Here is a 13503-nt window from a genome sequence, read left to right as displayed (position 1 = left end):
AGATACCTGTTTGTTCAGGAGTTCCTCATGAGCAGTTGTATCTAATTGTTCCAGGTGAAGCCTCAAAGAGAAAGCGTTCCAAATCTGAGGACATGGACAATGTTCATTCTAAACATCGTCGGTACATGGGAGAAGATTATGAAGCAGAAGTCCAAGTCAAAATTACAGCCAGAAAGGATGTTGACCTAAAATTACAAAAGGTAAAATAGAAGTGCAGAGCAAAGAACAACTACACACACCTGTCACCTGTTACCATCTTTGAATTAGCAGTCTTTCTGCACACCCTGTGTCCCCAAACATTTTCTCTTTTTTGTGGTTGAACATTGGATGTAATTAAAATAACAAAGGTGCTTAATTCATATAAAGTTCTACATAAGCCTCCTTTTAAGAAGAGACCAAATACCATTTGAAAACTACACTACAAGAGTTACATTTGAAATGTATAAAATACTTGAAGTTTCATGTGACTCTAGACTGAAAATGTTAGTAAAGGATGTATTTCACAATGATGATTTATACGTGATGCACTTTATTCTTTGCCTAGCTTTTAAAAAAAGGCAATCTTCAAAGAAGAGTGTAATCCACCTGACATTTTGCAGGTTTTTGTAGAGCTGTTAATAGCCTGATTGCACCATTGCTGTATAAGGAACCTATGGTCTTGAAGAAAAGAAAATTGTGTTGTTCTTCTGTTAGTTTGTTAGCTAGCATGTGTTGTAACTTCATTAATTTAGGATTAGGATGGCAAAAATAGAACCACATTAGTGGCTTATTTATTTTCATTTCCTATGAAAGCTTTTTACACTGCAGTAGATATAGAAGGGAGAGAAACTTCAAATAATAACTTTTATCAAGTAAACTGTGAAAACCATATTTTCTTCTTACATTTTTAGCTTCTGCAAAAAAGGCAACACTGAGTTTTTGCTAGGAGAAAATATATCAAAGAAAAAGTTTTTGTTGAATGTCTTAAGTTTCTGTTCTTTGAATGCCAATGTCCCTCTCAAAAATAGGAAAGTAAGAAGAACAATTTACATGTTTAAGCACTGCACTTTAAGAAAAAACCTTCTGTTGTTAAGTTTTTTTTATATATAGCAAGATTTTATACCCTTATTATGCTGCAAGGAAATTATTTGTTGAATTAATGGCAAACCATTTGTATTTTCCAAAATGATGTCAAAACTTAGCTGTGCAACCACATGCTTATTGATGACTGTAGATTTATTTGATTGACAGGGCACAACAATTGTCATTTTTCTGTTTATAGCAGGACATTTGTTAAGAGTTAAGAATATTTTCATAGGTGGTCCCCCAAATTTTGGGATTGCATTGGTTTTTTTTAATATGTAACAATTTTGCAGATTATCCAGAGACTGTTAGAAGAAAAACTTACCGCTTTACAGTGTGCAATATTTGACAAGACTCTGGCAGACTTGAAAACCCGAATGGAGAAAGTAGAATGCAACAAGAGGCATAAAACTGTGCTTACTGAAATGCAGGTGAGTGTTTGTGTGTTCAGCTCCATACTAGGGTCAAATTAAAAAATAACTTCCACAATGTTTAGTAGTAAGGTTTCTACAGTTGCCAGTAGGGAAACCATTTTGACTCTGCATGGGGAGGAGGTGGTGGGAGGAGCAGCAAACACTAATGTTCCTTTTGAGTTGTAAAACTATTATTTTACTCAGAATGAGGGAAGCAACCAATTAATCGTACAGAAACCCCAAAGTGTATTTTCCATCTGGCAAACTGATTAATTAGCTGTTAGTAGACTGCTTTTCCACTCTTCTGTTCCATTTATCCATTTTTTTTTAAATGCAAGTATGAAAATATCTAAGGTCTTTATGAATCTGGAAATGTGCTTAAAAATGGGAACACGCAGAAAGGAGAGGACAGTAGCAGTGGGCTTTGAACATCCTACATCACGTTTCCCCAGAGTGTAAATAGTTGATGTTCTAGCAAGGGGACAAATAGCTAGTGTTGAATGCAGTATGCTTTCCTGCTTTTTTCATAGAAAATATGTACTTAATGGTGACATGAAGAGCATCACAAAAAAGAATTTTGAACTGGTGACAATTAAAAGCTTATCTCATAACAAATTTGAACAATAAAGCCATTTTACTTTTTTCATTAAAAGAAATATGGAGTTTGCCAGGTCAGTTCCCACTGTACAACTCTTTCCTCTTGTTGCCACAGACATTTTATGTTGACCTTTTAAGTGCCTTTTAAGATGCTTTCAGTATACTTGTTTACCAATGTCTTTAGCCATCAACTGGAGTGTCAAATGAATAACATCATGTAAGGCTTCCATTTATGTCGTTCTGTGTGAACATGCCAGAAAGATTCGGTTTGTGCAGTTGTGAATAGGAAGGAAAATAATTAAACTTGTCTTTAAGATACCTTGACTGTGATGTATACGTTTGTCTTTCTGCTATAATATAGTTGAAAGTAACATAGTTGTACTGTATTTCAAGGAAGAATAATTTTCCTGATATGAAAATAGCCTTTGACTTGATGTCTTAGTTATATATATTCTAGTTTCTAAGATTTCGTTGATGGTTCTTGGGGATTTATGGTTTTGTTTGTTTTCATCTTCTTCCTGTTTAGGCTAAAATTGCGAGATTGACAAAGCGGGTTGGAGCAGCTAAGGAGGACTTGAAGAAGAGACAGGAAGTAAGAACTAGATTTGTTGGCGTCGGGGTTTTTTCTGAGTTAACCTAAAACTTCAGTTGGAAAATAAAGAAAATTTATATGCAGAAAGATGTGACTTGTTTTATTCAATGGCATTGACAAATCGGGTTTGTCTGGTTTGGTTAAAGAAGTTTTAACATCTGTTATGTAATTCTGATTTATACAGAAGCTTCTTTAGCCGTTTTTAGTGTGAAAACACCTTAAACTGTATGTATAAACAATCTAATTTACTTCAGTATGAAGAGTACAGGGTAAATAAAAGTGCATCCCACTACCTTGATTCTGAGGGATGAGAGGAAAGAGAGGATATAAGAGACGGAGGCAGTAAGACCGAGGAGATTTTGTGTAGTTGTAAAATAAGTCAAATTCTCTTGCAATGTTGACTTCAGAAAATCAATCTCTCACACAACAGTGAATGGATATGAAATAGAATGAAAGCATAAGTTTGCAAGATGACTTAGAGTTGTTTTGTTATGGCCTCTCTCTCTCTCATTCTGTTTAGAATGTGGCAAATACACCTGTATCTCCAGGGAAAGCAGCACCTGACACTGCAAATGTAAACAATGCCACATATCGGTAAGCAAAGCACATCACTGGGACAGTATTAAAATATACAACAGGACACTTCAGATAATCTCTGTATTTCCTTTTTTAAATTAAAGTGTTTTTCCTTTTCCTCTATTGCTCTTCACTTGTAAAATTTAAGTTGCTTTTACAGAAATCATAAAGTGACAGAATTGAACCCATTCTTGGTTAAATCTATATAGCATCAGTTTCAGTGTTCAAAAATCATATATAATAGTGGAAGTTTAATTTCAAGAACAGGAAAATTCTCATGGTGCAAGACAAGCTTGGTGCAAGAACTTGAAAATTTATAAATAATTCCATACTTCTTTTTCTTTGGGAAATATCCCAAGTTAATTTGCCTGAGAAGCAAAAAGTGGGTTTTGAAAAGAAAATCTCAAAAGAACAGCTGTAAAATTAGGGATTTTTTCACCATTGTACTGTTCATAAATACACCTATATGGCTTTTTGAGAGAAATGCCAACTCAAACTTTGTTCCTTAGAAATGCTGGCACAGTAAGGCAAATGCTGGAGTCAAAGAGGAATGTAGGAGAGAGCACACCAGCAACTTTTCAAGCCCCTGTGAATCCAGGTGAGAAACTCCCAAGGGACTATAAACACGTTTCTTAAAAGTTTTATTGCTTTCCATTAAAGAAGTGACTAACCAAACAGAGCAAAACTTATTTTACTCCTTTTTTCTGACCTAAAAAATCATTATTTTTAGTTCTCTAGTGCATTCCCAGTTTATATTTGTGTAGTATGCTTACCAGGTATGGGAAAAAATATGTTGATTTGGCCAAGTAGAATTTGTGGTAAATTAGATGCTTCAGTAGAGACTGCATGCTGGGTATGGCAGTAAAACTGGCTGCCAAGAACTGAAACATGTCTCAGGCCCCTTATTGTACTTGATCATAATAGGATGCTGATGATACCCTTCCCTCTACCTAATGAATATAGAAATTGAGTAGGAAACTAAACAGCAATTATAAACCACATTTCTTAAAGGAGTCATGTTGAAAAATTGAATTTGTAGATTAAAATTTTATAGGGAATACAGACTCAAACTCACCATTAATTTATTCATTATAGTCTCGCTGTCCTTGGTTGTAAAAATAGTTTTATATCGAATGCTGAATCTTTGCCACAGGATTATCTTATAGTTTGCATGTACTGGCTTTCAGTAGTGTATTTTGCTCCTGACCTTTAGAATTTTGTTTCATAAAAATCAATATCTTCTCTGACATATTCATACTTGGTTTTGGTAGAACCTTCTGGATACAAGGTCTTACCTATACAAGGCAAGTTAGTCATAACTGGCATAGTTTTTCTTGTGTTTTGTGAAGAACCAGTTGCTCTGCCATTTCTATAACGGGTGCTTAAAATGCTGTATTTTATGTTTTCAGCAGTTAAATCTTGGAGCTGTCTTCAAGCCTGTGTCAGAATTCTTTATATATTTTTTCCTGACATTTTTTTACAAACAGAAATGCAGTATTGACTGTATCTTTAACCAGGCCATTGAACATGAAAGTGTACAACAGAAAAACAGCACCTATAGCTTTTATTTGCAAAAAGAAGTAATTATACACTACTTCTTTCATAGAATTATTTGGGTTGGAAGGGACCTTTAAAGATCATCTAGTCCAACCTTGCCACTATGGGCTGGGCCATCAAGTTGTTCAAAGCCCTGTCCAGCCTGACGCTGAACGCTTAAAATGATAGGGCGTTCACAGTCACTGTGGACAACCAGTTCCAGTGACTCACTGCCCTCATCATAAATTGTTTCCATTTGTTGTGTTGCAGCGAAACTTCCCACTTGATTCAAGTGCTTAATTTTTTTATTTATTTTTTTTGTGTGTAGTGCCTGCTTCCAGTCTTGCTGCTTCTCCAGCAGTTGTCAGTGGACATCCTAAGCTTCAGACTCCAGTGTCCTCCACCAGCTCTTTGACAACAGCAGTGCTTCCCACAGCTAACACAGCTACAGTTGTAGGCACTAACCAAGTGCCCACTGGCAGCGCTCAGTCAGTGTCTGTCTCATTGCAGTCTTTGCCTGTAATCCTGCATGTACCTGTGGCAGTGTCGTCCCAGACTCAGCTTCTGCAAGGCCACACAGGGACTTTGGTCTCTAACCAGCCGTCAGGCAACGTGGAATTTATATCTGTACAAAACTCGTCTACAGTTGGTAGCCTTACCAAAACTACAGTGTCTTTGGCATCAACTAACACAACTAAACCAAATAACATCCCACATATGCCCAGTTCTGGTATTCTAAGGAACTCTACAGCCAGTGCTGGGTCAATAGGCACAACGTTGGCAGTACAGGCTGTTCCTACTACACATCCTGTTGCCCAGACCACAAGGACTTCTTTGCCCACAGTGGGTACTCCAGGACTTTATAATGCGACTGCCAGTCGAGCGCCCTTACAGATGAAGATTCCTCTCCCTGCATTGAGTAGTACAGCTCCTACTGAACCACCCACCATTGTAGCATCCAAGATTGGTAAGTTATGCTTGAATATTGACACTGGCGGAGGAAGATAGTGATCACAGGGAAACATAAAACTGCACTCTGTGGAAAATTGTTTCTTAATGTTTTACAGAGATGGTTCTTCTAGGTTGCATTTCTGTTAAATTTTCAACATCAAAATAATCTCTATGACAGATCTGTTTCAGACATTATTGAAAGTAAGCTCCCCTTGGAGTCAGCAGTGTGGCTTTGTAAGCTTTGTTTTATTTAGAATTTGATTTGTATAATTCCTAGCATGAAGTCAGAAACTCCTGTCATTAAGAATTTGGTATTTAATTTTAACACTGCCTCTCAGAATAATATGAACTACCTTTCTAAGCAAAGGCATACTGAAAGGAAAGTATAACTGTAACTTAATTTTCACAACACTTAAAAGTAAACAAACTGGTAGAAAAAAACAACTGAATATGAACCTAGTTCCAAAGGAGTACACTTAAAGTATTTAAATAAAGTCTCTAAATACAATAAGTATTCAAATAACAATAATTAGATTAATTGTTTTAAAATACTTTTTCTCAATCTTTGGTCCTGCCCTGATGGTTGTCTGCATTTCTGATTTTACATACCTTGAATTTTTTTAAGAGGTCTTCAAGATTGTAAGTGTTGGAGTTATAGCAAGTGCCTCATTGGCACAGTATAATGTTAGAAGGAACTCAAGCAGAACTTGACATCAGAACTAGTTTCATTTCATTTTCCTGTATCTAAGTTACCTCTGCTAAAATACATGCTCTGTGGAGTTAGACATTTAGATTTTATATTGACTCTTAGCTCTAAAGCAAATAGAAGTGATTTAAGACAATATAAAAAGGGTTGTGACTGATGAGATACAGTGACAAAAGGGAGGACCCATGTGTCCAAAGAATGTCTCATTTTATGCAGTTTCTATAGATTTGTTTAGTAGTAGTTCTTAGTAGTTCTCTCACCAGAATTGAAACACTGATTTGGGCCAGCACTGTTGCTGATAAGCTCTCATTAAAATGAAAAGGAATGAGAACAGAATTTGAATTTATATATTTACATCAAATATTAGAGCAGCTTCTTAAATTGCAAGTTTAATGTTTGGCTGAGCTACTAAAGGTACTCAGTCTCCTTGCCTCAGTTATATATTTTGCAGTCTGTTTAAGCATCCTTTTTTCAGTCAGGTCTTTTTTTGTATGGAAATATTCAATAATTTTATTAATTTTTAGTTGAATAGCTTATTAATATGCATACAGAGGGAGAAGAGGTTGGAGTTATACTTTGTGCTCAGGCAAGGAAGTGCTCATAAGATGCTTTTAATATACTGTCAGACTTACAAAGAAAGGAACAGGTTAATCAAACTTGAATACTTAAAATTGAAAACTGGGGCCAAATGTAAAATATGTCACATACTGAATGTTTAGTGTCAAACAGCTTTGAATATTGCCTTCAAATATGGCTGGTGGGTAGCAATAATTAGTACTGATTAGATACTGCAAATGAACAATTTCTTGACCCCTCAGAAAACCAGACAAACAGGCCACCAACAGATACTTCGGCAAACAAGCGACCTGCTGAGGGAACAACACAGGTAGGCTGTTTATTGTTTCTGTATAAAATTCTAAAGTTACAATCCACAGGAGATTATCTTTATTGATTATAACTGAACAATTTTAGTTTCTTTTGTGCCATCCTTTGTAATTTCTCTCAGTTTATATTATTCTTCTGATTCACTGTTACTTGCTGCGTGAACTTCTGATAATTTTTTCAGAAGTTTTCTGATGGGATTTTTTTAGGTAGACATTGGTAAATCAGGAGCAGACTAAAAGTTTTCTGCTAAAACAGAGCTAGGATACAAAGAAAAGACTGCCCAATCTTTGTCTGAATGGCTTGAACTTATATAGCTACAAATATTTTGTAAATTATTGCAGTACTCTCATTCCTACACTAATCCAGAAGTTAAAATTTTAATTCTAACGTTTGATTCCCATATATCATGGGAGAAGAAAAAAGGAAAAGAAACCTTCTTCAGGAATAGCTCCTTCATGATAAAGGATAACTTGAAATACTTCTGGATTCCTTGTCTAAAATTTGTTGGAACTTGCTTTGAAATTTAAAGTTTGAAATTAAGCTGTTTAAAATTACTCATAAATAATTTTCTTTCTGTCTATAGATGTTTCACAAAGTGTCTCATGCTTAACTCTTGCTATTAACCAGAATTCATGTTATTGAAGGAATAAAATTAATTTCTTCTAGACAACATTTCCAAATTCTTTAGTGTCTCAAGGTACACTTAATCTAAATAGTATTTCAAATCAAGAAGAAAGTATACTGGACAATATTCTGGTTTTCACCTGCTGAAAGTAATCTGGCAAAGTTAGCCACTATTTTAGAGTATAAACTATGCCTCACTCTGTCTTTCCATTAAGATAAAGAAAGGTTGTTTGGAACTCCATTTTTCAAAGATACCTGTGGATTATAGCTGTTAAAACCCCTTGTACTTGATATGTAGGAAATCCAGTACCATAATGGATGACAGTAGTACAGTTTTAACGTTTAATTTTCAGTATAAGATGCGTATTTTGGAATTTTTCTTTAGTTAGAACCTGAAACCTGTAAAGAAGTTTGGAAAAACAGATTGTGTATGGTAATGGTACTTAGCAGTGGAAGATGAGCTAGATAAAAGACAGATAAAAGTGGAGATAAAAGTGGGAGATAAAAGACACAGGATGTTTTCTGGTTTTCAGTCTTCTGTTGTGTAGTGTATGTTCTAGGTTTGCTTTCTGTGAAATCAGTTAAAGCATGTGTAATGCCATGGTTAAAAAAGAAGGACCTGATGCATTTTAATTGGCTAGTGAGTTATGGAACTGACATGCCATTCATTTGAAAAATCCAGTTAATGCCACCTGCTTTTTGTTATGTAAAATCCAAAATAGTATGTATTACTCCACACTTCGCAGCTCTCAGATCATAAAGTAGTTCGCTGTGTGCCGTATACTTTGGCGTATTTGATGGTACAACTTTGATCAATTGTTTCGAAAAGCAGTTGAAACAGGAAGAGACTCCATCAGAAAATAAAGAAGCAGTAGAAGCAGCACAGACGAATTTTAACTTCCCTGAGGATGTCCTCTTTGGCTTGGAGGAAGAGGAAGAGGATGCTAAGAGCATCAAAAACACCCACAAGCAGACTGGCTGGGCAGCTAACCTATTAAAACAGTGGCTGGCCAAAAATGGCAAGGATCCTAGCTTTGAATTGGTCCCAGTGAGTGAACTCAATGATATCTTAAGACAGTTTTATTACACAATAAGAAATCATGATGGAAATACCTACAGTGTGGCAAGCTACAAGTCAATGCGTGCTGGCTTAAACCGGCATCTCAAAATGCCACCTTATAATCGTCAGATTTGCTTAATGAAGGACAAAGAGTTTGCCAGTGCAAACATGGTGTTCGTGAGCGTGCTGAAGATGCTGCGCATGCAGGGAAAGGATGAGACTCACCACCATCCTCCTATAGCTGCCGAGGACTTGCGTAAGATTAAGCAATCTGGTGTGCTGGGTTTGCACAGTCCCCTGGCACTCGTCAACAAGGTGTGGTTTGATTTGCAGTTGCATTTTGCCAAGCGAGGGAGGGAAATTCTAAGAGATCTGGCTCCGGATGCATTTGTTGTTGAGAAGGACAAGAACGGGCGTCGATATGCTATGTTTAGATATCCTGGCAAAGGCAAAAATGGAGAAGATCCTCATAAAATGGGTAAAATGTATGATATGCCTGGGGACCCAAACTGTCCTGTATTTTCCTTGGAACTTTATTTGTCCAAGTTGCCTCCAGAGCCCCCTGCCTTTTACCTGCACCCTCTAAAGCTAACGTCAGAGCAAATGCAAGAACAGCCTGTCTGGTACAAAAGAGAACCTATGGGTGTGAACTACCTGGGTACCATGATGCCCAGGATAAGTGTGGCAGCCAGGCTCTCTCAGCGGTACACCAATCATTCTCTCCGAACTACCACCATCCAGCTACTCTGTGAAGCAGGACTGGGGCCTAGGGAAATAATGGCAGTGACAGGCCATCGCTCCGAGTCTGCGATTAGGCACTACTGGGGATCTGCAGAGGTTCGCTGCAGGGCCTGGTCAGATAAAATGGAAAATAATGCCCCCAATTATCGATCTAGCAAGATCCCAAATGAAGTGATAAAAGAATCAGTATCTGGTGCATCCACCTCCTCTGTAAAATGTGCTGTTCTAGAGCAAAACAAAATTTTATTCCCTACAAAATCTGTGGTGCCATCTGGCATTAACTCTGTGGCTTTAGTCCCTGAGGGACACCCCGCTCTGAATTGCAAAAGCCCTGTCCTGTTCAACCACAGTTCATCCAAGGTGTTTCTTCCCAAGAGCATGACCAGTGGGAACCTAACTGCCAGTCCCCTTCAAGGCTGTTGTAGCAAACCTGTCTTTATAAAGCGTGTGATAAAACAAGAACCTATGACTTGATGCTTCTGTAATAGAACTGATTTCAGATGAATTGCTAAAATGGAAAAATTATCAGATTTGGTTTTTTACTTGGTCTATGAAGGAAATTCCTTATGGTCTAATTCAGCAAGAAGTATCCTGTTCACACTCAAGATGTGAGCTATGGAGCAGAAATTTAAACTGAGCAGGGCTTGGAGTTTGTGTAACTTTTTGTGGCAGCTAGGACTCTTCCAAGTTGCTGAGCAGAGTTATTTAAAAAAGATTAAAGGGAGATATTGATTTCCACTTAGCTGAAGATGCACTTTCTTCACTAAGAGTGTGGCTTTTATATTTTGTGAAGAGTGTTATTTATCATACAGTTTTGTGAATGCTGGCACTAATGTAGCATCTTACAAATCAAATTCTTGATTACTGAAGAAAGTAGAAGCTGAATGAAATAGACACAGATGCACTACAAATATATACATGCGCATGAAAACACCTGGAATTGCTTAACCACTGTCACCCTCTGTTCAAATTGTTACCAGACCTACCAGAGGACTGTGCCTTTGTTTCCTTTTTTTTAAGCCTCCTTCTAAATTGATTTTCTCTGTGAGCTGCAGATTTGCATTGCAGGTCTTTCCTTTTCCTATTTAATATTTTTGGCTTAAGATTCCAGTCATTCTGTCCTCCGAGGGCACTATTGATATATATGGTATTAAAATTGGGATCTCTTTGGTTGTGCATGAAATGGGGAAAACATTCTCAAAAGAGCTGAAAACAATTTCTTGCTTAAATGCCAAGTAATTAGTGTTTGTGTTGTCTCTGCCTAAGTTGTGAGAAGATTTTTTTTTTTTAGTACTTCCTCTCACCAACCCCCTTCATTACATGTCACATCATCTTTGCACTCTAGTCTTTACCATTATATATAATTCACAAGAAGTACAAAGTACATCTTGTTCTTTGCCACTGAACCCTGTCTAAATATTATTTTTGGTTTTAACTTCTTCAGATCAGTAAACTGGTCCTGACATTATCTTTTCCCTGGATTTTTACAGGTTAGAAATTCTCAGCATAGTGGATGTGAATAATTTCCATCATAGATTCTGACAAGAGATCTTCCAGTAAATAAAAATAGAAAACTGGTTATAGAGTTACAGATTATGGTTGGTCCACTTTGGAAAAAGAAACACTGTAGCATTTAAAACTGTTTTCCATATATTAACAATGAAATATAAATTGCTTTGTCCTTTTCAAATGTGTGTACACAGATGCATTTCACATGGTTTATCACACTAAGGACTTTACTTGAAGTGTTGATGTTACTCCAAAATGGACTAAATAGGGAAAAGTCCCACCTGAAATGACAAATTGACCATGATAAACTCTTAATTCTGTGGAGAACTTCCTTGCTAGGATAGGCTTTTAAATTTTGAATGAGATTTATCACTCTGTTATAGTGTATAGTCAATATAGACACTACTATAGTCTATACAGAGGACTTGATGCCTGAATTTTGGAGTTTTTATCTTGGCTGATAATATTTACCTTTGTGGCCTTGTGTCGATTATTCATACTTACTGCATCAATTTTCCAAAGTGTAAGACCAACACAGTGCTCCATTTTCTAATGGATCATGATGAAGGTTAAAAGGTTTTAAAAGTTCTTTAGTGATCTTAAACTCATCTATGGTTGAGATAGTTGATCAGATGTAATTGTTAATATAGAAATTACTTTTACACAGTTCTGCTTCCTTAGTAGGAGCATTAATTCATGACATAAATGACTAGAGGAAAGAAAGCATGGGTCACTTTGTCATGCCTAAAGTAAATCAATTAGAGGTGGTCAAGAAAGTGATCCTTTCTAATGGCAAGAAGAAAAAGTGAAAAAGCAAACGGCAGTTCTCAAAATATAGGAGAACTGTGCAGTAACTTATTCTAGGATATTTTAGGGTAACATATATTTTGAAATTTTAGGGATTCATAGAATTAATAACTCAGCAAAATTGGCAAAATTAATCTCTAAATTTAATCTGAACTTCTACCAGGATGGGTATGCATTACTGTCCCCCCTAAAAAAATGTTTCCATCATTGTCTCAGGTAGTTGCTTCTTCCAGCATACTGGCATTGAACAGAAACAAGAAAAGTGTGTTGCCAGATAATTCTGTGTTCCCTCTTGCTGCATGCTGTGGTCATACTGACCACACGTCCTGCTGTGGTTCTAACTGCATCTGGGTGACTTAGTGCAACAGCAAATTGCTGATGGCTTCATTCTTCAACACAAACCTAGCTGGTGCTTAACACAGAAAAGGGGACTATCTTGGCCAATCTTGGCATGTCTCTCATTCTTTCTGATTATCATTTGGCTTCTAACTTGACTTCCATTCTTTTGACTTACAACTGGGTATTTTTGAATTCTCAGTTGTTAAATTCTAATTCTGTTGGCACCAACTATACAATGTCCTCTTACTACCTTCAGTTTGAACCTGATACTTCAAAGCTACTGACTGCAGTATTACAACCTTCTGGGTTTTTGTATGGGAGAATTTTTTTGTGGCTTTTTTGTTTTGTTTTGTTTTGGGTGGGTTTTTTTTGGTTTTTTTTTGTTTTTTTTTTTTTTTTTCTTTAATAAGAAGGTATTCCTCATTTGGGCTGGAAGTACTATTGCTTCACAAGACCAGGGATCATTATTTACTAAGCTTTCTGGTAAACTTTAATTTCTAATTAGCAGAATATATTTCTAACCTTCCAGAACCGAAAAAAATCTTTCTCCTGTTTCCTCTCCCACCTAGAGTGTTAAATAAATCTTTCCTACATGTATTTTATTTCTAGAAAAAATGAACCAAATGCATGTTTTGCAGCTTTTGTAAGTTCAATTTTGGCTGTGAGTACAGTGATACGGGGAGCAGGGAGTCAAGCTTCAAGTCAGTGCTGTTCATGGCAGTACAGGTTATGTATGCTGTGTGAACATACTGAATTTTATCAAAATGGACATGAATTGTACTCCTCAGTTGCAGTATCAGCAGAGAACTTCAAAATAGCAGGATAACAGTTTTTTGGGTTTTTTCCCATTATTTTTCTGCTATAAATGAACCTCTTTGGTGGACCAACAGGTTAAATATGGTTTGTTTGTTGTCTAAACTTAGATTTATACTTTGGCTGCAAATTTAATGAAGAATTGCCAGTCATCATTTAAAATTCACTTTAAAAATCCAAATATAACAAATATTCTTTGAAAGAAGTTTATGTTTTATGATTCTTGACTTTTCTAATTAGATCTTCTCCTAAAAATAAGACTGTTTAATTTCAGTTGCAAAAAAAAATCCCT

At 36.3% G+C, this 13503-nt stretch overlaps 1 protein-coding gene across 11 annotated transcripts in view; it reads left to right on the top strand.

Moving 5' to 3' along the window:
• ATF7IP (activating transcription factor 7 interacting protein) overlaps nt 1–13503 on the top strand; it is a 74639-nt gene that overhangs the window by 41762 nt on the left and 19374 nt on the right. For 8 of the 11 annotated variants that reach the window (XM_068191487.1, XM_068191489.1, XM_068191481.1 and 5 more), the window contains 8 exons: nt 55–200; nt 1356–1493; nt 2599–2664; nt 3185–3258; nt 3750–3838; nt 5105–5743; nt 7252–7319; nt 8772–8990. In XM_068191487.1, coding sequence (XP_068047588.1) covers nt 55–200; nt 1356–1493; nt 2599–2664; nt 3185–3258; nt 3750–3838; nt 5105–5743; nt 7252–7319; nt 8772–8990 — 1439 coding nt within the window. The remainder of the gene's footprint in view (nt 1–54; nt 201–1355; nt 1494–2598; nt 2665–3184; nt 3259–3749; nt 3839–5104; nt 5744–7251; nt 7320–8771; nt 8991–13503) is intronic. The other 3 variants (XM_068191491.1, XM_068191490.1, XM_068191488.1) reach the window with 2 other exon arrangements.

The sequence above is a fragment of the Anomalospiza imberbis genome, chromosome 5, assembly GCF_031753505.1.
Source record: "Anomalospiza imberbis isolate Cuckoo-Finch-1a 21T00152 chromosome 5, ASM3175350v1, whole genome shotgun sequence".
NCBI classification, from domain to species: Eukaryota; Metazoa; Chordata; class Aves; order Passeriformes; family Viduidae; genus Anomalospiza; species Anomalospiza imberbis.
This window is presented reverse-complemented; position numbering and strand designations above follow the sequence as displayed.